The sequence below is a fragment of the Sus scrofa genome, chromosome 9 (assembly GCF_054392235.1).
Source record: "Sus scrofa isolate SSC_HxYL_T2T_F1_AM1 chromosome 9, Sscrofa_HxYL_maternal_Yorkshire_Landrace_v2.0, whole genome shotgun sequence".
In the NCBI taxonomy this organism is placed as follows: domain Eukaryota; kingdom Metazoa; phylum Chordata; class Mammalia; order Artiodactyla; family Suidae; genus Sus; species Sus scrofa.
Window position 1 is genome coordinate 120,330,143 of NC_139391.1, and position 23,648 is coordinate 120,353,790.

Below are 23,648 nucleotides of genomic sequence, written 5' to 3' on the forward strand. Positions count from 1 at the left end.
AACTGCTGTTGCAAAAACATCTGTATGAAGTAGAAATTGGTTCTGATAACATTAGTAGAGAGTATGTTCTAGAAAGTGGCGGCAAGGTGGATGTAAAATCCTGGCAGCAATTTTATAGAACAGTCCCAGATGGCTAGGCTGAGGCCAACACCTAATGAGGACGAAAGCCTTGCCTGTGGGGAATTTTGGATGAAACCTGGAGAAATACGACACTGTGAGTAAACCAAATTGAATTGTTTTCACAAGTGTTGTAAAGTTTCATACAGTAAAAGGTTTTTTCTACATGCACTTCAATTTCACAGCAGGAGTGGCATAGGATACCCAAACACAGAAGAGAGCATTCATGTAAGCTATCTAACTCCTTGATATAATAATGGATACAATTCAAAATGATTACACTATCATTACATCTAGGACTTTCTGCAACTATAAGGTGGTGGTTATGGAAAGCATGGCCCCTGGTATCAGTATCTAAAAAGCAGCCACCACCTTCTTCTATGTGTATTCTCTTTTTGCATTTTTTTCTTCCTTTTCTTAATCAACTTTGCAGTTGTTGCTGCTTCTTAGCAAAACCGGTAAAAACAAAATTGTAATCACTGAACGTAGCACTCTGGCAATCAAGACGTTTAAAACCTTCAATCTTCTGGGGTGAAGAAAGCACAGTGCAACATTTAGAACTCTGATTTACAAACAGGGTGGTCGCAAATTTTCCTGGCTTGAAGACTTCCACAACTTTCCTGATCAGGTCATCATAGGAGGTCTGACTTGTTTGTTTCAAAGCTAACATAAGAAAATTCTGGTTCTGGAGTGATGTGAATAGTGCAATAAGTTCCATCCGATTTCATTCCATTCATCGAATACCCACAAGGATTGAACAGTGTGGCATCAATGACAGAACCTGGTATCAGGTCACAAATTCCACTCTCACGAGTGACATCCTTTGCAGTATCACCATCTTTCATGTAGAACTGGTCCATAACTGCTGGGTCAAGCTCACTCATCAGAATTTCCAAGGTTTGATCTGGCTGATTGATTACTTGACTCTCTGGGAGATCCAAAGTATACAAGTACCAACAGTCAGAATTTATACGTCCCATACAATATGCTGCTCCATTTGGGAAAATTGCATTAAGAAACTCTATTTCTTCCTGGAAATTCTGGTGTGGGTACCCTTGGTGAGAAGGCTCTGTGAAATTCTTACGAGAATAAAAGAAGCTTTGAATTGAGTCAAACCCACTGTAATCCCTAGCAAGTTTCAACAGGGGAACCAGTGCTTTCATCAAGAGGGTGGTACCACACGTCTTCAAAATGAAACGTCTCTTGGAGACAAACATGCTACTCGCACTGAATACATAAGCTTCCTGCTTGTCAGTTTTTGTCACACTTATGATTGAACATTGCACATCCTTCATAAGTAGGTCCCATTTGGATCTTGGGGTGGCGCGAAGATCCTTGATTTGCGTCGGGCTGCTGCCTGGAGAACCAAACCTCCAGCAACTTCTCGGTCCCTTTGAAAAAAAATGTGCAACTTCCATCACCGTGAGACTAGCGAACAACCAACAACCACAGAAAATCAACTACATTAAATCTCTTCTCCCGCCGCTGCCGCCGCTGCTGCGGATTGTTCCAGCTGTTACTAAAGTTCAGGTTCCTTTTTTTGCTATAATTTTATATTAACTTTTTTTTTTTTTTAAAAAAAAAAGGGCTAATAAAATTTTCCCAGCTTTTGTGTGTGTGTGTGTGTGTGTGTGTGAGCGAAAGTTGAACGTGAGTCTGTTGGAAATAGAGGCAGGTACAGCTCAGTCTCTTGTAGTCCCCTGTTTCCCGGTTAGAGAGAGTAGAGCGAGTGCCAGCTAATGTCGCTGGCCATACTGTGGGAGCCACACTCTCAATTTTTTCATCAGTGAAAGCATTGAAGACTGTGACTTGATATCTGAGTATTTCTATGACTCCACCCCCAAGGTTTTCTGTATTATGAAGAGTTCCAATTTTTGTTATTTACTCCAAGGCATGTTATTAACTAATTGGCTTATGTCTATTCTAATGTTTATGATGGAGAGTTTTAAATATTTTCCATATGGTTTTCTTATTATTTGAATTCTTACATCAATAAAATTAATAACAATAAAGTATTGCTGATAACCATTTCTTATCTTTTTACACTGTGACCAGAGAATATAACCTGGAGAATTTTTTTCTGTTGTTAATTTATTCAAATGCAAGGAAAATAATTCTACTCATTAAGAAATTCCTGATGTTTGTCTATTATTTTCCCTGAGAGAATTTTAAAGAAGCAAAAGTCTTGTTGGTATTCACTGATGTTCTCAATGAATGCTCTCAAATCTATGTAGATACCTAAAGCTGACAAAGTATGCAGACATCTGAAGCCATGAGCCTCCTAGATGTCACTTAGAGTATAAAATCTAAAACTTCTCTGCAGAAAATGGAAGGGAAACTCCCCCTTCAATAAGCCAAATTCCCAGCATAATCTTCTCTTTCAACTTCAAAGTTTCCCCTATTTTCCTGTCACATACATCCATTTTCCACTGAGTTCATTTGGCACACTTTCTTTATGTCATTACTCTTTTCTCAAGTATCTATTGCTTTGAATAAATCATCCCAGCAGAGTGATTTACATCACAATTTCTCCCTGGCATGTGCCATTTTGCAATTTCTTGTTTGCAGTTATAAATCTGCTACACAGGGAGGAGGAGCCTGTTTTATTTCTGCACCCCCATGGCCTAACTCATTACCCACAGCTCATATGTTTGCTGAGTTTATTTTATTTTTAAAGAATTTTGTCTTTACCGAAGTGCACAGCTGCCCTTTGTTTCTATAACAAGATGTCAGAAAGAGATGCCTGCCCCTTCATCACACTCACAGGAGAGGTGTGGGCTTCCATGGGCCTACTGAATGAGCTTAACATGGAACCACTATAGGTCATAGTGGTTTGCTGTCTAATGTCTATCCAGAGAATCTCAACTCAAAATATGAGCTAACTGCTCCTGTGGCAAGGATAGGGAAAGCACTGTTACATTGAGATTAGCCAACACCACTAGAATTTGTCAGGGCAAGGGGTGTTGACGGGAACCAGATGTGAGAGCTCATCCTGCATGCTTATCTTACACAGCCTCCTAGAGAGGCAGCAGAACCCCAGCAGCGAAAATCTGGTGGTGAAAATAGATTATCAGAAAATACAGGCAGCACAGGTAACTGTCTAGATTAAGGAAGTCTCTGCTCAGAATAAGGGAGCGGAAGTCTGAGAGAGACTTGATCTTAGCTACCAAAGTGCTTCATGAAAGACTCTGCTTTAAACATTTGCCATATTTAAATGGATTCTACTTGGTCAATTCAGTTGATGATTTTTCTTCTTTTTTTTTTTTTTCTTAGGGCTGCACTGGCAGCATATGGAGGTTCCCAGGCTAGGAGTCATATGGAAGTTTCTAGCTACACCACAGCCATAGCAATGCCAGATCCAAGCCACATCTGCTCATGGCAACACTAGATCCTTAAGCCACTGATCTGGGCCAGGGATCAAACCCATTTACTCATGGATGCTAGTGGATGTTAACCACTGGATGTTAACCTCATGGATGTTAACCACTGAGCAATGACAGGAACTCAAAGTTGATGCTTTTTCAATCCCCTTTTCACTCCCAGACCAGCAAGCTGGGGAAGAATGAGAAGACAGGGAGATGGAGAAGCAGCCAACCATGTAACCATGTTCCCCTTTCCCGCTAGAAACTGCCAGGCTGATCCAGGAATAGAAGGATATAGGCCATTAAATCACATTTTGATATATATTTAGTATCTTTTCCTGGATATACTAATTACTGACTTTAGACTGTGTTTGTTACTTAAAGTGACCATACCTCCCAAACAGAAAAGCCTTGGAATCTACCAGAGTTTTCACTGGAGAATAGGAAAAGGTTACCTCCTCTGAATAAATATTAGAGGGATGGAGGGAGACAATGAACTTGTACTCTACTTATATCCTGAGTTATACATGGTCACTCTACTGCTTAGACTTGATGTGATCCACTCAATCACCAGTGAAGGATGAAGTACAGTTCTAAAGCTAAGACCCACAAAGGCAACAGAGTGTCAGCTCTGTCTCTTAGCTTCAAAGAGAAACTTTAGTGACTATTTTAAGCAGAAAGGTAATTTATTATGGGATATTAGATAGCTCAAGGGGCTGGAGAAATAACTCTACAGTTGTTTCCAAAAACCCCTGCCTAAACATCACCTCAGAATAGCTCTTCCACCACCAGTCTCAGAATCAAGCCACTGCCGCCTGAACCGAGGCTTTCCCCTCACACTATTTACTCCAAAGTTGTATGTCTGATTACATGCAACACCATTCCATTCAACAAAGGTAGGAATCACAACGGGAGAGAAATCAAAGTACAGAGTCTATTTAAAAGACTTTGGACAGCCACAAATGAAAGATGTCCTTATTACGGTTTATTCTTTTTTCCATCTTGTTTATTGCACTGTGGAATAATTCTTGACTTTTTTCCAAGTCCAGAGAGATGTTTAAGTTTCAGAACTCTTTTTGGCAATAGAAGCTTTGTGCCTGTTTAATATCCACAAAAATTGCAAGTTGCAGGTCAAGCTTCCTAGTATTATTATTTTTTTCTGCTACTCAATCATAAATCTTAACATTCTGCTTTAGCTTACCACATTCATGAAGACTTCTCAGGGAGCTCCAGTTCACAGTACTTCTCTTGTCAATATAATAGCCATCCATGTCTGTCCCATTCATCTGCACTGGTAGCATCTTTCACGATGCTGTTGTTTACCTGTTGTCTTGTTTGTAAAAGCAACTGGAAGAGAGTGAAGAGAACTCCATTAGGGGTTATTTGCCACAGACATTCATACATACACCGCTCATGCTTGATACATGTTAAACGTTAGCAAATATTTCTATAATCATCACATTTAGAAGTTAGACCACCACTAGGTAGTAAGCTTCTGAAAAATAATCCAAAGTCATGTGATCAAAATTTTGTCACTACCTCAGCTTGCACCCATCCCCTACTTCATGGCTTGTCAGGAATCTGCCCACAGAATGTACCCGACTCAGTGTTTCCTTGCCACTCCCCAAGTCTCAGTGTCTCTGCTCACTCCAGTGTCAATTCCAGAAGCACCGCTGGATTCCAAGGTCCTTTTCACGATTCTCTGAAGAAAGTGTCTGTAGTACCAGGGTGTGAGGAATGAGGACATGACATAAGTAAGCTTGTGACGTAGGTTGTAGGTCAGTGGCTGCCAAAGTGTTTCGAATGCATACTCACAAACAACTACCTCTGGATCAGCATCAAATGTCCTACGCCCCTCTGAGAACTAGCCCCCCCCCAACCCTGAGAACCAGTCCCTTCTTCCTCATATGAGTTTCTTCGAACACTGTGTTTTCTAACCAGGGGGAATAGTTCTATTTGTTAGGTTTGTGCCTCTTTTTCACATTGTGTGCTTTCCTTAAGTTTTTGTTCAGCTTTGTATTGAGGGGCTTGGTTTGGAGCCTGCCTTTTCTGGTTACCCTCACCCACCTCTGGTCCACATGGGAGAGGAGAAGGGCATGTGGTTAGACCTTAGCCTTACCACCCTGCCTCCAGCGCAGACATACTACCTCCACTGCCTGCTTGGCACAACAGCCTAATTACTTCAAATAAGGTGACTCAATTCATCACCCTGATGAAGGCTCCAGGCTACCCTCCCAATTCTTTTATCTGCAGACTCTAGGCTAGGATGTCTCTCGACCACTCCTACCTCCACTGTTATTTTCCCCTGCTTATGATTTAATTTGAAAGATTGATTACTTTGTAGATTGGCTCTAGTGTGATTTTTATTCCTCCAACATTCTCAAAATTTTGCATCCATTGATGTAGTAAACACCTAGGTCTCTCTGGCTAGTGTTTAATACAAATCAATAGTCCCCTAATCCTAGGTTCTCATAACACTTTATAATTACAAAACTCTTTTGATTATCTCTAATTATCACAATACCATTGCCATGAAATGTTACAAATGATAGAGCAATTCAGAGAGGTTTAGTGCTTTATGCAGTCACATAGCCAAAAATGAAGAAGGGATTTATGCACTTTATGCCATTCAAGTAGGTTATAGGATGCTTAGCATCCCTGCACAGGGTCAAAAGCCCCCTCCATATCCTCAGTCCCCACTGGAACCACTATCCTACCTATAGTACTTAAAGTCCAACTCAATTAATCCCTCAACTATGCTGATAAAAACTCCTAATTTAAGATTTTTCGCTAAGTTTCAGGTACTTCCAATAATTAACATCCTTAATATTTTAGTTACAAAGAGCTCATCTTTACCTTACTAATGTCAATCAATTTTACCATCTGCCTGAAACACTGTGTTAACAAGAATCATGAGGCTAGGTCAGCAGAAGAGAATGTCAAAATCCTTTAGTAATGTCTGCTGTCCAGGAAAGGGGATGGTAACAGCCTCTGAGACATCTAAACTTCTAATTCCCTTACTCACTCTGCCTCCATCTATCTTCACATCACCTCCCTTGTCTGTTAGCCAAGTTTCCATTAGTGGATGTGAGACACAAGAGTATTAGTTATTTCTGGTTTTGTTGTTGTTGTTTTTTTAAAAGTAAAGCCTCTTTTTCAACTTGGCATTTCAAGAGTATCTACCTATTTGTTCCACAATATTTAAAAGCTTTGACTTTGCTGCAGTTCCAAAATGAATCCATATACACCCTGAATTTTATTTGCATTTCAGTCTATTTTAACTTTGACTAAGGAGGGAGGAGTAGGTGACCACTGATTAAAAAAAAAAAAAAGTCAATATGTGTACCTTAAGTAAACTTTAAACAAACACAAAGTTGGTACATAAGTCTCAGAAATGCACCGTCTCTGGTCCTCAGTCCCAAACCTGTTTTTTAGAATTTCCAAATTCCATCTGAGTTCTTTAAAAGGCAAAAGTACTCCTTTATTCAGTGACAGAACACAAAGGTAGAGAAATAAAGAACTGACTTTTCAGACTCAATTACTTTATTTAGTCAGTCTTTGAGGGTGAACATTTCATTTCTGGGCAAATCATAAGAATTATTGGAAACCCCAGGGGAGTCCTCTGTTCTAAGTAACAATTTGTGTTAATTATTTTAGACACAAAATTATTCAAGAAAATCATCATCAGTGTAATACATTCTTGTCAACAAATATTTTCAGCCAGGTTTCCAACTCTTGCTACACACAGACCCCCCCCCAAGGCAAGCTAACATTTGGAAAATTATTCTCTCTTCATCAGGGGAAGACAGACATGAAAGTGTGAGTAACAAAAACTGGGGAAAAAAAAGTCACACTTACTCAAAGAGTTTATGGTATCCAGTGTAGCATTTGGCACATAGTAACATTCTTCTCTAAACCCATTACTTAACCTCAAAAGAGCCAGACTGATTCCTTGGGTTTTGTTTGGTTTGAATTAGAGATGATATTTCCTCTGAAGAAATTTTCATTCTTTTCTTTTTTTTTTTTTTTTTTTTTTTTTTTTGTCTTTTTTAGGGCCAAACCCATGGCACATGGAGGTTACCAGGCTAGGGGTCAAATCAGAGCTATAGATGCTGGCCTACACCACAGCCACAGTAAAGCTGGATCCAGGCCAGTCTGCAACCTACACTACAGCTCACGGCAATGCCAGATCCTAATCTACTAAGTAAGGCCAGGGATCCAAACCCACATCCTCGTGGATACTAGGTGGGTTCGTTAACTGCTGAGCCATGATGAGAACTCTGAAATTTTCATTCTTAATTGAATTTTCCTCTAAGACATGCTGTGTGGGGAGGAAGAAGGAGGAGGAACAATGAGGAGTGCATATTGATAAAGGCAAGTCTTGGACAAAAGTAGGAATCTGCTATCTTCTCTTGCTTCTGTGGTACTAGATGCTGTATCTTATAATATCAGGGGAACTAAAAGGACCACCCACCTCCTTCATAGGAGCTACATTCTGACCTCTCCTTATAGGCAAAATAGCCCTCTTAGAATAAGCTTGTTCAGGTAAGTCCATAACTTTAACTTTGGTATAAATTCATTCATTTGCTCATTAATTACCACACATTTACTCACTGGCTTTAATGTGCCAGGCTTGCTACTAGATATTAGAGATAAAATTATGGACATGACACAGCTCTTGTACTCACTGACTGTAAGACCTAGTAAAGGAAGCAGACAAGCACGTAAATCAATTAAATTGATACTAGACAAGATAGAAAACACAGGATTTAATGGAAATAGATAGGAAGGATCATTGTCTAGCCTTAGAGAATAAAAAGGAATCTTTCCAAGTGTAAGTAATAATTAAGACTAGAAAGAATCTCTCAGGCAGAGAGATTAGAGAAACAAGCCTAAGGAACTGAAAGTAATTTATTCTGTTGGATGTATAGGTCTTTGAGGGTTGAGGGCAAAAGTGGGTAGAAGATGAGGCTGAAGAGATAGACACAAGACCTTAAGCCATGGATATCATTTAGAAATAACGTGTGGACATGAGAAATGGCAGTCACCAAAACAACAGTTTTAAATAAGATAGTGGGTTATTTTTCTCTCATGTAAAAACAAATCCACACATAGGCAGTCCAAACTATCTCCATGATGGAAGAACCATCAACGATTCCAGCTCATTCTTGCTTTCATTTCTGGCATCTTTAGGGCAGGGCTTCTCTCCATAAGACCATTGTAAGGTCTCAAGATGACCACTTCAGCTTGAGCTACTATTTCTTTCAGTCAAGGGGGCAGAAGGAAAGAAGAAAAAAAAAAAAAAAAAACAGGTTACAGTCCCCCTGAGTTAGTTCCCTTTTGGTGGAACTTTTCTAGATGCCACACTTGATATTCTGGCTTATATCTCACTGGCCAGAATTTTGTCATACACCCATTCCTATCTGTAAAGAGTGCTTAGAAATGTAGTTTCTTAGCTGAGCCAAATTTCTCTCCCTAACAAAATCAAGGTTCTGTTAGTAAGGGAGGAGAAAATGATATTAAAAGCAACTAGTAGTCTTTAATGGGTAATCTGAGGGCAATGGAGATTTGTTCAACAGTTTCAAGCCAAGAAGTGACAAGGTCAAATTTATATTTCCAAAAGGACCTCTTGTATTCAGGGTAGAGACAGGATTGAATGAGACTTGAATTGTGGCAAGGGGACCTGTTATGAGGATACTGAATAAAACCAGGTAATAAGTGATGGTGGCCAAAAAAAATCATAATTTGATAACAGAAGGTGAGACCAGAAGGAAATCAGGAGCTAAAGGAGTAAAGACGAGAATCTTTTGGCATAAAAGACAAATCTCACCCACTTATCACTGCATATGCTGTGGTTCATTCCCCCTCCAGCCCCATTTTCTGAGCAAAGCAAGACAACATTATATTTAACTCAGCTCTGGATTTCACTCTACAACTGAGATAATTAGATTTTTTAAATGTTGTAAATCTATTTTGCTGCATATGCACATTCATTGATATAATTTTATATAAATTCATAGATAGGATGTCACAACTCCTATTTGTTTGAAGAAGAAATATTTGGTGCACACAAAATATGTACGTTGTAGAACATAATAATAAAACACTCATTACCCATCATCCAATTTAAGAATCAGAATGTTAGCAATACTTCCTCATGTTTAAAAGCCATCACCTACATAGAATCAAAATATCCACACTTGCTTTTAGGTTATCTCTGACCTTGCTCCTTATGTACACATAGACGAGGAAAGATGACAGCAATATGAGACCTCAATGGCCTCATATTTTCCCCAGCATCATAACTTACCCTAAAACCATAACGATAATAGCTAATATATTAGTATTAGTACTTATGACATACCAGGCACTCTTCTAAATGTTTTACATACATGAAATAACTTAATCCACTCAATGATTCTGTGAAATAAATATTATCCTCACTCCTATTTTAGAGATGGACACACTGAGGTATGGAGTTGTCTAGTGTTTTGCCCAAGGTCACATGACTAATGAATGGTAAAACCAAGATTCAAATACTTCATCTGGCTTGGTGTCTGTTCCTGTCCACTAGATTACACCACGGCCTGTAAACTCAAGACGATGATGGTGCTGTTGGTAGTGCTGGTGGTACATTTTTCCTTTAAGTATGGCTGGTCCTCTAGCAGAATGTTAGACTCATGAGTTCTAGAGATTATACTGATAGATTTATCCATTTAATAGATTTCAAACTTCTTGACAGTAAGAATTAGGATGAAAAATTACAGATCTAAGGCCCAGGGTTGTGAGATGTATGGCTAACTTTATTCTAAAACTCAAGGGTCTTACCTTTAGTAAAATTCTCCTTCTAATACACCAGACCAGCTAGGTTTCAAAGGACATCTTAAATACTGACTTACAAATAAAGCATAGATAATGAATTAAACCATCCAAGTCAATGGCAAAGTTTTCATTTCTCTCTTTGATCACTACTGTAAGGAATCTAGATACTTTTATGTGTATAAAAACTCTAGGAGTTCCCGTCGTGGCGCAGTGGTTAACGAATCCGACTAGGAACCATGAGGTTGCGGGTTCGGTCCCTGCCCTTGCTCGGTGGGTTAAGGATCCGGCGTTGCCGTGAGCTGTGGTGTAGGTTGCAGACGCGGCTCGGATCCCGCGTTGCTGTGGCTCTGGCGTAGGCTGGTGGCTACAGCTCCGATTCAACCCCTAGCCTGGGAACCTCCATATGCCGCGGGAGCGGCCCAAGAAATAGCAACAACAACAAAAAGACAAAAAAAAAAAAAAAAAAAAACTCTAGTGACTTACTTCACTTAGTATGAGGTTCCTCTGTCTCAGCTGTAAATCAACTATAATAAAAAAATTAAAAAAAAAAAACAAAGAAAAACTTCAGTGAGTCTTTTTAAATCACTTTTAAGTAGAGATGTGGAATCCCTGATCAATGTAGAGACTCAGATCTCTTTGGGATAGCAATGAATAGGGTTATATCAGGCATCTAAAACAATGCCTAGCAGAGTAAGCTCCATGAAAATTAGTTATCATCATAACTATTATTCTATGATTTTAAAGTAGGAAAAGTTCCTTGGAAAGTATTTGATTTGAAGATCCCACTGCTGTTCATAAGCAAGGCTTTATTTTAATTGTATTAAATGTTTAGACTTCTTAAGAATAATGTTTGAAGTTGTGCCACCTTGGTTGACTTAATCTATATAATGACATTAGAAAGTATAAAAAAGCAAGTGTCACCCAATTATGGAAGAGAATGTAAAGCTTACATTGACCACTCACATTTTTGTTACAAATATAAACATGATTATTCCCCACCAACATGTACTAACTTCAGCACAGTTGGGAACAAGACTAACACAATTTTACAAGTTTTAAGCTATATCTAAAGATACAGCAGGTATGAAAAATGATAAAGGTAGATTTATTATCTGATTCCTTTATGCTCTAAAATTTTAATCATGGCTCTAGGTTGTCCTGTATATAGTCAATTTCTTATTCTCTCCAAGTGTTTTAGTTGAGCAATCCTAGTTACTGTAAAAAAAAAAAAAAAAAAAAAATCCCAGACTCTCAATGACTTAAAACAGTGGAATGTTCTTGTGTATGTGGGCCAAAAAGTGTGTCTGATTGGTGACAGAATTCCCTTAGGAGAGGGAAAAGACATCAGTTACAGACCCAGGCTTAAGAAGGCTTCAAAGTTGCCAGGGAAATCAATATTCACTCAGTATAGAGGAGAAGAACACAGATGATTGCAAATGGGATGGGTTACATTCCATTGGTTAGAACTCAGTTACCTGGCCACTTCTACCTGCAAGAGAAGATGGGCATAGGAGAGAGAAAAGGAAAGAGTTTTGTCAATTAGCTAGTAGTCTCTGCTACTGTAAACCTCAGTTTTCTCATCTATAAAGTGATAGGTCTGCGCCTTTATTAAATTTTCTTAAACCCATAGAATTTTCAATACAAAACAAAAAGCAACAGGCCTACCACTTCATATAGATCATAGTCTTCACCATTTGGTAATATTGCAAAATATTCCGTTTATCTTATTCATCTTTCTTGCAAACCCACAAAGTTTTATCTTCTTCTACTTCTTGTAGAGGCTCTTGAGTCTTTGGTTTCTGTTAAATAAGATGCTACAGGGCAAGGGCCATGGTTTCTACAGGTAGTGACTACAGATTATTAAATTTCCTGAAAATGTCATGAACTGTATTTAATGCTTCATTTCATTCTCACAACAATCCAGTAAGAAAGGTTTTATTATCCCAATTTATACAACAGAGAAGGGTAGGCAATGAGTAGGGGACCTACAATTAAGGAATTAACCAAAGTACAAAGCTAAGTGATAGTAAAATCCCAACTTGAACTCAAGCCTCTATTGATTCCAAATCTTTAGTTTATACCAATTATATCATTCTTCTTCCTTTCTATCTCTCTTAGATTCTCTAGAACACCTGCAGTGTCAGGCGCCCAGTAACATAAATTGAACAAATACTTGTTAAAATCAATTGAATTGAAATAATAATAAACCTCTATTGTAAACCTCAAGTTTAATAAGCCTCCATTGTAAATCTACCTACTTGAAGGACATTTATATCATTCCTTTCGTGATTTTTTTGTCTTCTTCATGCCTGCCTTATTTTTTGCTTTTCCTTCATTGTATTCCCTCATTCCCTTCATGATGCTCTCAAGAGCCATCTCAGACCACCGAAGAAGGAAGATTATAACATGTATTATGCTGCCTTCCACTTAGCCACTTGAGAATTTCTGGCAAAAATCTTATGAAGAGCATGACTTATTATAATTTAAGAGAGCTTCCTGCCTTATTTAACTTTATGGGAAAACATTAATTCAATGGAATGTGACCCAACTAGACCCAACTGTCTGCTTGTCTAGACTTAGCTTGAGACATTATTTTTTCCTCTAGTCTCCTTAGCTAGATATGTATTCCTCTTCCAGCAAGACTCCTATTGCATGCTAAATGAGCTATGTCTTCAATTGACACTATATTAACAGGGAAGTCAGCCAAGCCAGAAGTCATGCTTTTTTCCTAGTCTAAGAGCAGCGGGAGGAAGCCTCCTCTTAAAAATATCTTCTGCTTGTAAGCATGTAGGTAGGCTACAGTCTCAGAATAAATGCTACAGTTACCTTATATTCTATATAAAGTTACCTGTTCTGCATACAAAGAAGTCATAGGTAGGAATTAGTAATGGTGTGATTGCTTTTTTGTGGGTAGTTAATTATGGTTTAGAGGCTTGTCTAACAAATTATATCCTGAAATATCTACCTTCAGAAACAGTAAAATTGTGGGTCCTTACGGAGTTATTTCCATACCACCAATCTAAACAAACAACAAATCATAAGGAGCAGGACCTAAGCTTACAGAAGGAAAAATTCACTCCTTAGTGAACAGACATTATTAATAAAGACACTCCATCCTTCAGATATTACATCACATTGGGAAGAATTACGGACCCAGTGTGAGAATCTTATTAACAATATCAATGTTTCATCTCTGTACCTGCTAAGTTTCTTCAAAATAAATCATTTATTTATTCACACAAAAATTATTCTCTGGCCAAATTAATATACTTAGCACTGTGCCAAGTATAAAAACTCATCATTATGGTGCTTGAGAAAAAACTTGTTCTAATCACCACAAAAAATTTTTTAATGTGACATAAAAGGATTAAGTAATGTATAATTGGAATTCAAAGAAAGGAAAAGATTTATTCTTCCTAGTGGAATTAAAGGATTTATAGAGCAGTTTTCTTTTAGCTAAGCCTTAAATGATGATTGTGCATTTATTTTATTCCACATTATACACAAGTTTTCAGAATAGCAATAATAATACAACTATCATCAAAACAATTAGTAAGAAGTTTTTAAAACACATTTTTATTATATCCTCCCCAATTTCCCCTATTCACTTTAAAGTTATGTTTTTAGAGGATGTAGCCATTATATACTATAATATCTTCCTTTTAAGTCTTATTTTTATGAAGTTTCATGATCACCACAAGTCCTTAGGTTAATGTCTATCTAGTTACTATAGCTCATTTTCTTTCTCTCTTTTTATGGCTGCACCCATAGCATATGGAAATTCCTGAGCCAGGGATCGAATCCAAGCCCCAGCTATCACCTAATCCACAGCTGCAACATCACTGGATCCTTCAACCCACTGAGCTGAGTGGGGGATTGAACCCACACCTTCACAGTGACCTAAGCCACTGCAGTCAGATTCTTAACCCACTGCACCCCAAAAGGAACTCCTTGTATAGCTCATTTTCTAATAGATTCTTCAGGAAGGGTTCATGGGAACAATATTTCCTGAGTTCTTAAAAGTTGAAAGCAATTTATCTATGCCTATTATACTTGAATGTTATTTTTGCCAGATATAAAATGTTTAGCTTATATTTTCTTTCCTTGATTATTTAAAATGTTTTCTGTTTTCCTCTAGCTGTTTTTGTTTGTAAGTATTTGAGGTAGGCTCCTTAATGCCTCCCCCTACTCAAAGATATTCATGTTCTAATATTTGGAACTTGTGTATGTTACCTTATATGGCACAAGGGACATTGCCAATGCTATTAAGAGTCTTGAGATAAGAAGTTTACCCTAATCATCCAGATGTAATCTCAATCATTCTTATGAGAGGGAGGCAGGAGCAGATTTGGCTACAGAAAAGAAAGCAATGTTAACTCTCTCACAAATAAGAAACCAAGTTTACTTACCGTCCTGGGATGATGTTCATTCCTCTTCCAGGTGAGTCACACTCCCTCTTTGATATTCTGTAACTTAAAATATAAGATGTAAAGTTAACTACTATAAACACATGTTATAGTAGATGGGAGTGGAATGGGAAAGTGGAAGGAACACAGTGATTAATATATGCATAAATATAGTCATTTCAAAATAAGGAAAAATACTTGTAACTATCATAGTTCTAATTTTAGTCACATGATCATAGATGGTATTTTTAACCTTCCTTTTTCCACTATCCACCCCCACCTCACTGGCCCCTGCCAACGTTTTTCTTCAAACTGGCTTCTTCATATTTTCAGATCTTGAGTTAAATGTCATATTCTCCAACAAGGTCTCTTCCCAATTTAAGATAAATAACTCAACTATTTTTTTCTCTCACAGCACTCTCATTTTTTCCCTTTTTTTTTGTTTTTTTTTTTTGTTTTTTTTGCTTGTTGTTTCTTATTTCTCCATGACTCTCAAAACAACAGTATTTTTAATGAATGAACAAATGAATTCTTCTCTACTCACATCCTAAAAATCCCGTTAAGTTTTCTGCTCCTGGTATATTTTAGATCCATTCCTTTCTTTATAGTCATTGACACCAGTTTCTTACCTGATATTCTGATACCTGATATCTAGCTTTTCCTCACTCCAGTTAGTATTACACACTGTACCCAATACTTCGTATAAAGAAACAATTCCATATTTGTCTTTATATTTTGAATAGCTAGCAAAGTAGGCACACAGCAACACAACAGTAGGAATTCAATAATAAATAATTATCTGTGGGTGAATGATAAAATGTCAACAATTATATAAGGAATGTTGCACAAGAATTCTGCCAACTCTACCCCTGGTCCATTTATGGATTCAGTACTCTAAAAATGAAAATTCATAGACAAAATTATTTTGAACTTTCAAATATCTGCTCTTTCAAAAATGCTATTTGACCTCAATAAAATGATAATTTTTTATTATTTGCCTAAAAGAAGTGTGTTTGTGTCAATTTTCAAGATTTTAATATGTATGATTGTGATTAAGTACATAGAAATAGTACTAATGAATAATGTACAAGTAATATGGTACACTTTACCAATGTTTTCATTGGTTGAATACTATTCTGCGCATCTGGGTTATGCATGTGTGTTAGGGGAGGGCTGGACAATAGACATAATAGCAGCAAGTATTTGGGGTTTGAGAGTAAAAGAATATCAAGTATAACAGCCCATTTTCATTTCCCATGAGGAAAAAAATTATTACTATGTACCAAGTACAATGCCTGGCATATAGTAGGAGTAGAACATATGTATATTTATTGCTTATTACTTGATTTATAACAGTGGATGAGATTTTGATAAATTGAAAGTTTTGTGTTGCCTTAGGGAATGGTATAGGATTATAGGCTGTTAACTCTTAAAACTGATTATAAGAGGAGGATATAGAGTGTCATTATCTTAAAAATCACTAAGATGATATATGTCCTTACTAATAAATAGTACATCCTAAATAAAAATAAAGAGCTAGACTGAGATGACCTTTAGAAATTACTTCTTGCTTCTGTTTCTACAGTATAAGTTACATTATTTTATTACTGTTCTTCTTTTTACCTCAAATCTCAAAAACCAAAGAAGACTGGAGGAAAATGAAAGGCCTTTTATATCTATCAGTAATAAAGAGAATTATGTGAAAGTAAAATTGTTTTCTCATTCTTGGCATGCCTCTAGGAAATCCAAATGCTAAAAATCTGTTTCAGCTCCTAGCATTCTTCTGTTCCCACTCACAGTCTGACCACAGAAAGAGGAACAAAGCCAACCAGTTCCATTAACAAAATGCTGGTCAAGGCCCATGTTTAGCCACAACCCATGTACAGTGGCTCCAGATTTCTCAAAGGCTGTGGTAGAACGGAAGAATACTCTGGATGCTCAATGTTAACATCCTGCCTGCTTCTGGATTGAACACTACCCTAGTTGTCCCCAGGGCACCAGTCAGAACTAAAGGACCTTTTATCCCATGCCCTCAAGATTGGAATGAACCATCTTTTTGGAATGTCCAGCTTTTTGTTAGAGGGAAGTGCTGATGGTAAAGCCATAACAGGCTTCATGTGTCAGCTCTCCTAATATCTACATTTAAATTTTAATAATATCCTTTCGTGTCTTGATCTCAGGGATTATGGATTGAACGAGTCGCTATAACAGCTACCATGACCAGTTACTGAGGATGCTACTGGAGAAGGTTCAGGCTACCCACATGCTGTGTAAGGGAGGCTACTGCAGGGAAAAGAAAATGTAGATGATAGACAGGAAGATAGGAAGACAGACAGACAGACAGACAGACAGATGGATGTGTAATTCCAAAGCACTGCCAAAAACTTAATTTTAGAAACAGAATAAATTTAAATTATAAATAAATATGCACAGTGACTGAAATCTTCAGGGATTATTTTTTAACGTTGATAGCATCTCAGGCTGTGATTTGAAAATACTGCATTTTAAGAAGTATTTTAAAAACTACTCACTCTGGCCTTTATTAAACATACATTCTGAATTTAATAAGAATCTCTGTATATCTTTTGCCAAAAGAATGGAAAACCTAGCTTTTTACCACAATTTTTTTCATTTTTTCTTTTGGTAGAAGCCATTCAAATCTTTTGTTCGACAGAAAATAAGGTATTCACATGTATTGGGTCAAAATGAAAAGTGATACTGACAAGAACTTCGTCTCTGTTCCCAAATCATAAATTCTCTTTATTCAAAAACCTTGAATGTCTCCCTTTGGAGGACATGATCCAAAATTCTTATGTATGTCTTTAATGCCTCTAACATTTTATCCTCAAACTACACACTAATCCTTATGTCCAACTGTGGCCAAACACAAACTTCCATTCTGGAAAACAGAATGTGATCAAAGAAAGGAGTGAAAGAATGAATGTCATAACCACAGTGGAATCTCCTTGCCCCAGAAAACACCATGGGAATTCCTACCTCCAGGCCTTTGCCCACACTGTTCTTCTCCTGCTATGTTCTCCTTTCCTCTTGTCCAATTTCATTTCTGAAAGGCTCTTCCACTTGCTTCAGCGATCTTTCCATCCCTAAGCCAGATAAATTCTGATACTCATTTGGCACACACTTCAGGCTCGTGAAGTGACTTTTGTAAGTTATTATTGGAAATATTGAGACCAAATATGTTCTAGGCAATAAAATAACAGGTACCCTTATGCTCATAATAATCCATAAGGTATATATAAATATCCCCTCTCTAGAGAGAGGAAAAGTAAGATTTAGAGAGGTTTAATAAAGAGAAAAGAAAAAACTTGCCAAGGTCACCCAGCTAGTAGTGAAGAGCAGAATCAGGCTTTAAAACTAGGCTCCAAATATCATGAGCTTTCTTAGGGAGTTCCCATCATGGCTCAGTGGTAAGGAACGTGACTAAGATCCATGAGGATGTAGGTTCAATCCCTGGCCTCACTCAGTGTTAAGGATCTGGCATTGCCGTGAGCTGTGGTGTAGGTCGCAGATGTGGCTCGGATCCGGCATTGCTGTGGCTGTGGTGTAGGTCGGTGTCTATAGCTCCAATTGGACCCCTAGCCTGGGAACCTCTATGTGACACACCTGTAGCCCTAAAAACCAATAAATAAGTAAATAAACAAACAAACAAATAAATCATGAGCTTTCCACCATGGCACTCTGATTCATTTTGTCTATTCATTTTATTCATTTATTGAACTAGAGTGTATCATTTTCTTGATTCAGTGATAACACACTGAGGCCTGTAGGGCTGGTAAGAGGTTACCAAGATAGTCTAAGAGAGAGTTAATGTGAAGCCATAGTCCAAAGTCTCATGGGTGGGGACAGGGAAAAGGAGGAAAACAGGATGACACTGGGGCTTCTGCCTTCAGCAATGAATATGATACCTTTAACTAACATCATGAATCAGGAGGAGGGGTGGGTTTGGTGAGGAAGAGGACACTCTTTCATAAGCATCCTGAGTAGAATGCCCATTTCTTCCACATGGAGCTGCCTAGAGGCAGGGTAGCAGTGATCAAAAGCATGGTGTTTGGTGTCAACTATCCCTGGCCTTGAATCTGAGCTCCACCACTTATAAGCTGCATAGCTTTGGGCAAATTACTTTACCTCAGAGTTTCAGTTTCTCATATATAAAAACAGGAGAAACAATACCTATCACCAAGAGTTCCTACAAAGATAGAATTAAACAATTCATTCAAAATGGCCAGTATGATGCCTAGTATATAAGTACTCAATAGATGGCATTTATTACTAATTTACGCGGATGATTATATTAAGTGTGACTGTGGAGTAGAAGACATTGGATCAGCAGAATGATTTTGGATATCATTGGTCTATGAGCAGTAGTGGAAGGTATGAGGATCAATGAAATTGGCAAGTGTTTGGAGCACAGATCACAACTCTAATGCCCCATGGCCAGGCAGCAAGTGAGTGAAGTGAGTCGGTATAAGCACATTTGCACATTGTATGAAATGAGGGGACCTCTGGAAAAATGGAGAGTCTTTTTAAAAAGGAAAGCTGTAATCCTGCTTGAGATGATTGCTGTCATGTCAAAACTGGGCCCAGCATCACCAGATCTCCTATTTTGTTTTGTCAAAAGAAGCCGGAAATTTCCCCATGCTTAAGTGTTGGCAACTAAATTCAAACTTACAAGCAAAGTGAACACATACATAGGCCAGATTGTGGCTTGCTGGCTGCCAGAATGTGACCTCTGGGGTAGAAAAAGAGGAGGGCTGAGGATGGAGCTCTAGAGAGAGTGCATAAACGTTAAAGAGAGGGGCAGAGAAAGAGGAGAGGTAAAGGAGATCAAGACAGGCAAAAATCAGAGAGGGAAAGAGTAGACCAAAGAAGCCAGGGAAGAGAAGCTTTCAGGGAGGAGAGAGTTAACACCATCTCAGGGGGCACAGGGATCACTGTGGCCAGACTGTGTACACAATCTCATTAAGAGTTGGGAACTCTTCTTAAGACTTCAGATTTAATTACTGCCAAGGAGAGGGGGCGTAATACTCAAGGAGATCATCCCAGAGTTCTAAACAAGAAGTTCTAAGAGAAAGAAAAAGAGAGTGCATAGTAGAATTCTATTGAGCCATGAAGTCTCTTAAACCATGAAGAGGAGCCTTGGAGATGTCCAGTGAATGTCTTTTCAGAAGCAAAGATGGACTTTGGCAGCTCAATCATCTCTTGGACTTAATTCTGATGACTGAAATTGGAGGCAGCTAGGAAAACCGGAAAGTGTGCCCCGTCCTCCCCTCATCGGGGAATTAGCTGGTCAGGGCATGGAAAGAAGAGAAGGACAAATAAAAACTCCAACACTCTAAACAGTAGTGAATTCTGAGATATTTTATTTGTTTCCTTGTAAATATCAATATTATTATTAGCTATATTATTAATATTAATATTAATACTCTCTGAGAGCCAGGAGAGCACTAAATACAAAACCATTGTTTAAAACAGGGGACCTGCCCGGTATACTTAAGAACAAATAATGATTTAGACCAAAATTGGAATCTCTTAAGCCATTCACTAAACAGGAAGTCACCAAGTAGCAAATGGCACCTGCTCTCAAAGGAATCACCAAAAAAGGCTGAGGGAAAATGTTTGCTTGCCTGAGGAAAAAAAAATCCTATACAGTAAAAGATTGTAAATCTTGACTCATAGCAACCAGTACCTGTACATTCATAGTTAGCATTATGAGCGTAAGATTCTAAAATGATCATTCAACAAGAGAGGGAGAAAAGCGGGATCCAAAAATGGGAAATTAGTTGTCCAAGATCCCTTGGCTAGTTAGTGACTGAGTCAAAATTAGAATTCTAATCTCATGATTTTTCATTTCCACAAAACTCCACTGCTTTCAGAGAAAGGTAACTATCCTTTTGAAGGAATGGCTTAAAATGGACACACATATTTTGATGAGTGCAAGGTGAAGAGTGAGTCCAGTGCATAGCAGAAATGTCCCTGTGTGGCTGAAGGAAGCCAGCATGGAAAGAGCAAACCACGTGTACCCAAAGGGAGTGGGCACCTGGGAGGAGGGGCCATGACACACACCGAAGACAACCAACCCACAAAACGATTAAGCTTCGGCCTAGAACATGTATGTCCAGAAGAAGAATAGTCAAAAATTTCACACTTTAAAAAGTAAGCATAAGTTTTCTTACATATTATCTATAGTCATAAACATTTGCTTATTAGATACCACTAATTGGGTAACTTTGACTTTGCAGAACATAGCCAATAACAAAGAAGTACATACAGCCATGTGTATGGGCAGACATACACACACTTAAATCCTTTGAGTAATCAAGACAGGTATCACTGAACATCTTGTTCAAAACAACTCATGTAAAGCACTGAGTCCAATGCTTGGTCCACAGCAGGCCCTCCATAGTCATGAACCTATGATGATGCATATAAACACATGAGTGCCTGGGCAGCCACTGAGAGTTTGATTACTCTTACTTGATGCAGTTTCTTTAATTTAGCATTTTGTTCAGTTTGTGTCTGTAACAGATTAAGACAGAGTGGTGGAAATCTAGTTGGAGATAGGCACTTAATTGAAGATGGAAAATTGTGTCAAACAGACAAGAAAAAAATCCAAATGTAATCGAGGCCATTTAGTGTGGGGCCAAACTGCCTTCAACCTTTCTGGACATCCTGAAGATAATACTGTATTGCACCACAGTACAACTGCTGCGATGACCCAGAATCATCCTGAAATAGTCTATGATAGGTACACACTCTATTTAAAATTGCAGGGAAACATCTGCTACCATTAAAAAGCTTACATCAAAATTTTAAATCTGCAAAAGTTTTGACACAGAAAACTTACAAATCATCTAGAAATTTGACTTAAGAAAAACCACGTTTGTCCACAATGCCAGATATGTTAAGAGGGACATTTAAACTAAACATAAGGTGATCTTATTCCCTTGAAAGCCTTGGTACTGGCTGATTATTTGTCTTTCTAATCTCAGTTATCAGTGTGAGATCATATATTACGGTGTTTCTACACAGTGATAATTATTTTTCATAAGATGTAATAGCATCTCAGTGTCTTCCCACATAAGGCTGCAGTTGACAATATAATCACTCCATTTTTTTTTTTTTTTTTTTTAATTAGCAAGGTGGCATATGAGTTCAAGGTGTTGAGGGCAGCATGTATCTCGGTATGGAGAATAGGCATGTGTTACTTTGCCTCTCGGTGGCAAAGAATGTGATTTCCTCCCCAAACTATTTAAATTCCCAGACTTTTACCCTGAGAGGTTCAGTTTCACTGTTATCCTGTGTGGTAATGAAAATTCTCACAACAAATTATCTCACTCTCCCAGTTTAGAAAAATCTCTCCCAGTTTCCCTTAAATCCCTTACTAGATTTTTCACAGCATCACATCCTCAGGATGGTTCTTTGAAGGGAAATTTCTATCAAGAACATTTGGAGGCTGGGAAAGCAAAGTGGAAGGAAAACATCCAGAGCACAGAGTATCCCTTAACCGGCTCTCTTCATCAAGTCCTGACAGCGGTTCACAAGTTATTCTTCCTTCTGAACTCCACCACATGAGACGGGAATTTAGGCCATATGCAAACTGCAACTAGTTTTATCTTGGAGAGGCACTTTTGGCCGCCAAAAGTCAGTCCACGCCACCTTTGGCAGATTCATAACTTCCCTCCTTGGTCCTCTTCATTTTGACAACGCCAGTGTCAAAGATCCAGCAAATGGTAGTCAGGTGTCTTTTTCAATAAAGTTTACTATGATAATTTCCTGACCAACAGAAGCAACACGTCTTGAGGAAAAGGCACCTATTTTCTCATTCTCAATGGAGGTGCCCAACAGGCTCGAGGCAATCTTGAGAGATGAGGGATAGGTGATTTAGAAGGTATGAGGATAAATACATAAACTTAATTGGTATGTAAAGTAAGTTTTAAATATCCCTGAGTCAGGGAGGGAGTAATCTGCTTCTGGTCACATCCCATGTGGCCATATGTGAGAGGTGAGCTGGGATGACTCCTCCACTCCCAAGGAAGAACCAGTGTCCTGTCCACCCACAGTTTGGAGTTCATGCTGACGCTGGCCTAGGGGCTGCTATCAAGTCCTCAGTAGACACAGAATCCACCAGGATTTTGATGAATGAGAATCAATTCCCCACCATTCACCTGAATGTCTTCACAGGAGGCACTATGAGTGGTCACGTTCAGGAAGACCTTGTCCTTGAAAGCCAGATCGGCTACTGTGACAGAGTCCACAGACTTGACCTTGTTCAGGGAGAAGAGAGGTTTCCGACCCTTCCGGTACTGAAGCATGAGGCTGAGCTCCTGAGAAAAGTAACCCTTCAGGGAGATGAGATAAAACCCATCACAGTTGATGATGATTGAGTTGTTCTGCACTTTCATGGTTCCATCCTTGCTTGAGGGTGTGATGATGAAACCATTATCATTTTCACACTCTAAGGAAGGAAGGACGAAAGAAAATAAATATTCCTTAGCTCAGCATTAGACAATAACCTTCTAACACATCTAGAAACATACAAAGAGAAAGTGGTAGGGAGATATTCTGAAAAGCATGAAAGGAAGAAAGTACTGTGTTTCTACACTAGGGTTGGAATCTGCTTTCTCTGTGCAATGGAAGAAGAGGTAAAGCTAATTCTAGTACTCAAGAGATTTTCAGATGGGGCTGGGGTTCAACAGCTGAGAAATTATGGCAACTTACAGTTGTTTTAACACACCTGTGGCAGGAAATAGAGCTTCCATGTTCCCCTAATTTTTCAAAACCATGAAGGGCTGGCAACTTCAGTGTTTCCTTCCTCGCCCAATGGATAGATTAGGGAAAAGGGTAGTAGAAGTGTCCCTGCCCAGGGACTCTACATGCCCTCCACACAGAGCAATTGCTGTTAACTCTTCTCTATCCTCTC

The 23,648-nt window shown here is 38.4% G+C and overlaps 1 protein-coding gene and 1 pseudogene across 8 annotated transcripts in view; both read right to left on the reverse strand.

Moving 5' to 3' along the window:
* Positions 1 to 251: 251 nt before the first annotated feature.
* Positions 252 to 4,780, reverse strand: LOC100516636 (S-adenosylmethionine decarboxylase proenzyme pseudogene; annotated as a pseudogene). The gene is made up of 2 exons (XR_014816917.1): positions 4,681 to 4,780; positions 252 to 1,508 (listed from the first exon to the last, which is right to left on the reverse strand). The product of XR_014816917.1 is annotated as an S-adenosylmethionine decarboxylase proenzyme pseudogene (transcript).
* The window catches only part of TNFSF4 (TNF superfamily member 4), a 328,053-nt gene continuing 304,656 nt past the window's right edge, over positions 252 to 23,648 (reverse strand). For 4 of the 7 annotated variants that reach the window (XM_084974660.1, XM_084974662.1, XM_084974661.1 and 1 more), the window contains one exon: positions 20,072 to 23,183. In XM_084974660.1, coding sequence (XP_084830786.1) covers positions 22,834 to 23,183 — 350 coding nt within the window. In that variant the 3' untranslated portion in view covers positions 20,072 to 22,833. Of the gene's footprint in view, positions 1,509 to 4,680; positions 4,827 to 11,657; positions 11,791 to 14,710; positions 14,774 to 20,071; positions 23,184 to 23,648 lie in introns of those variants that run through there. The other 3 variants (XR_014814401.1, XR_014814402.1, NM_001025217.2) reach the window with 3 other exon arrangements.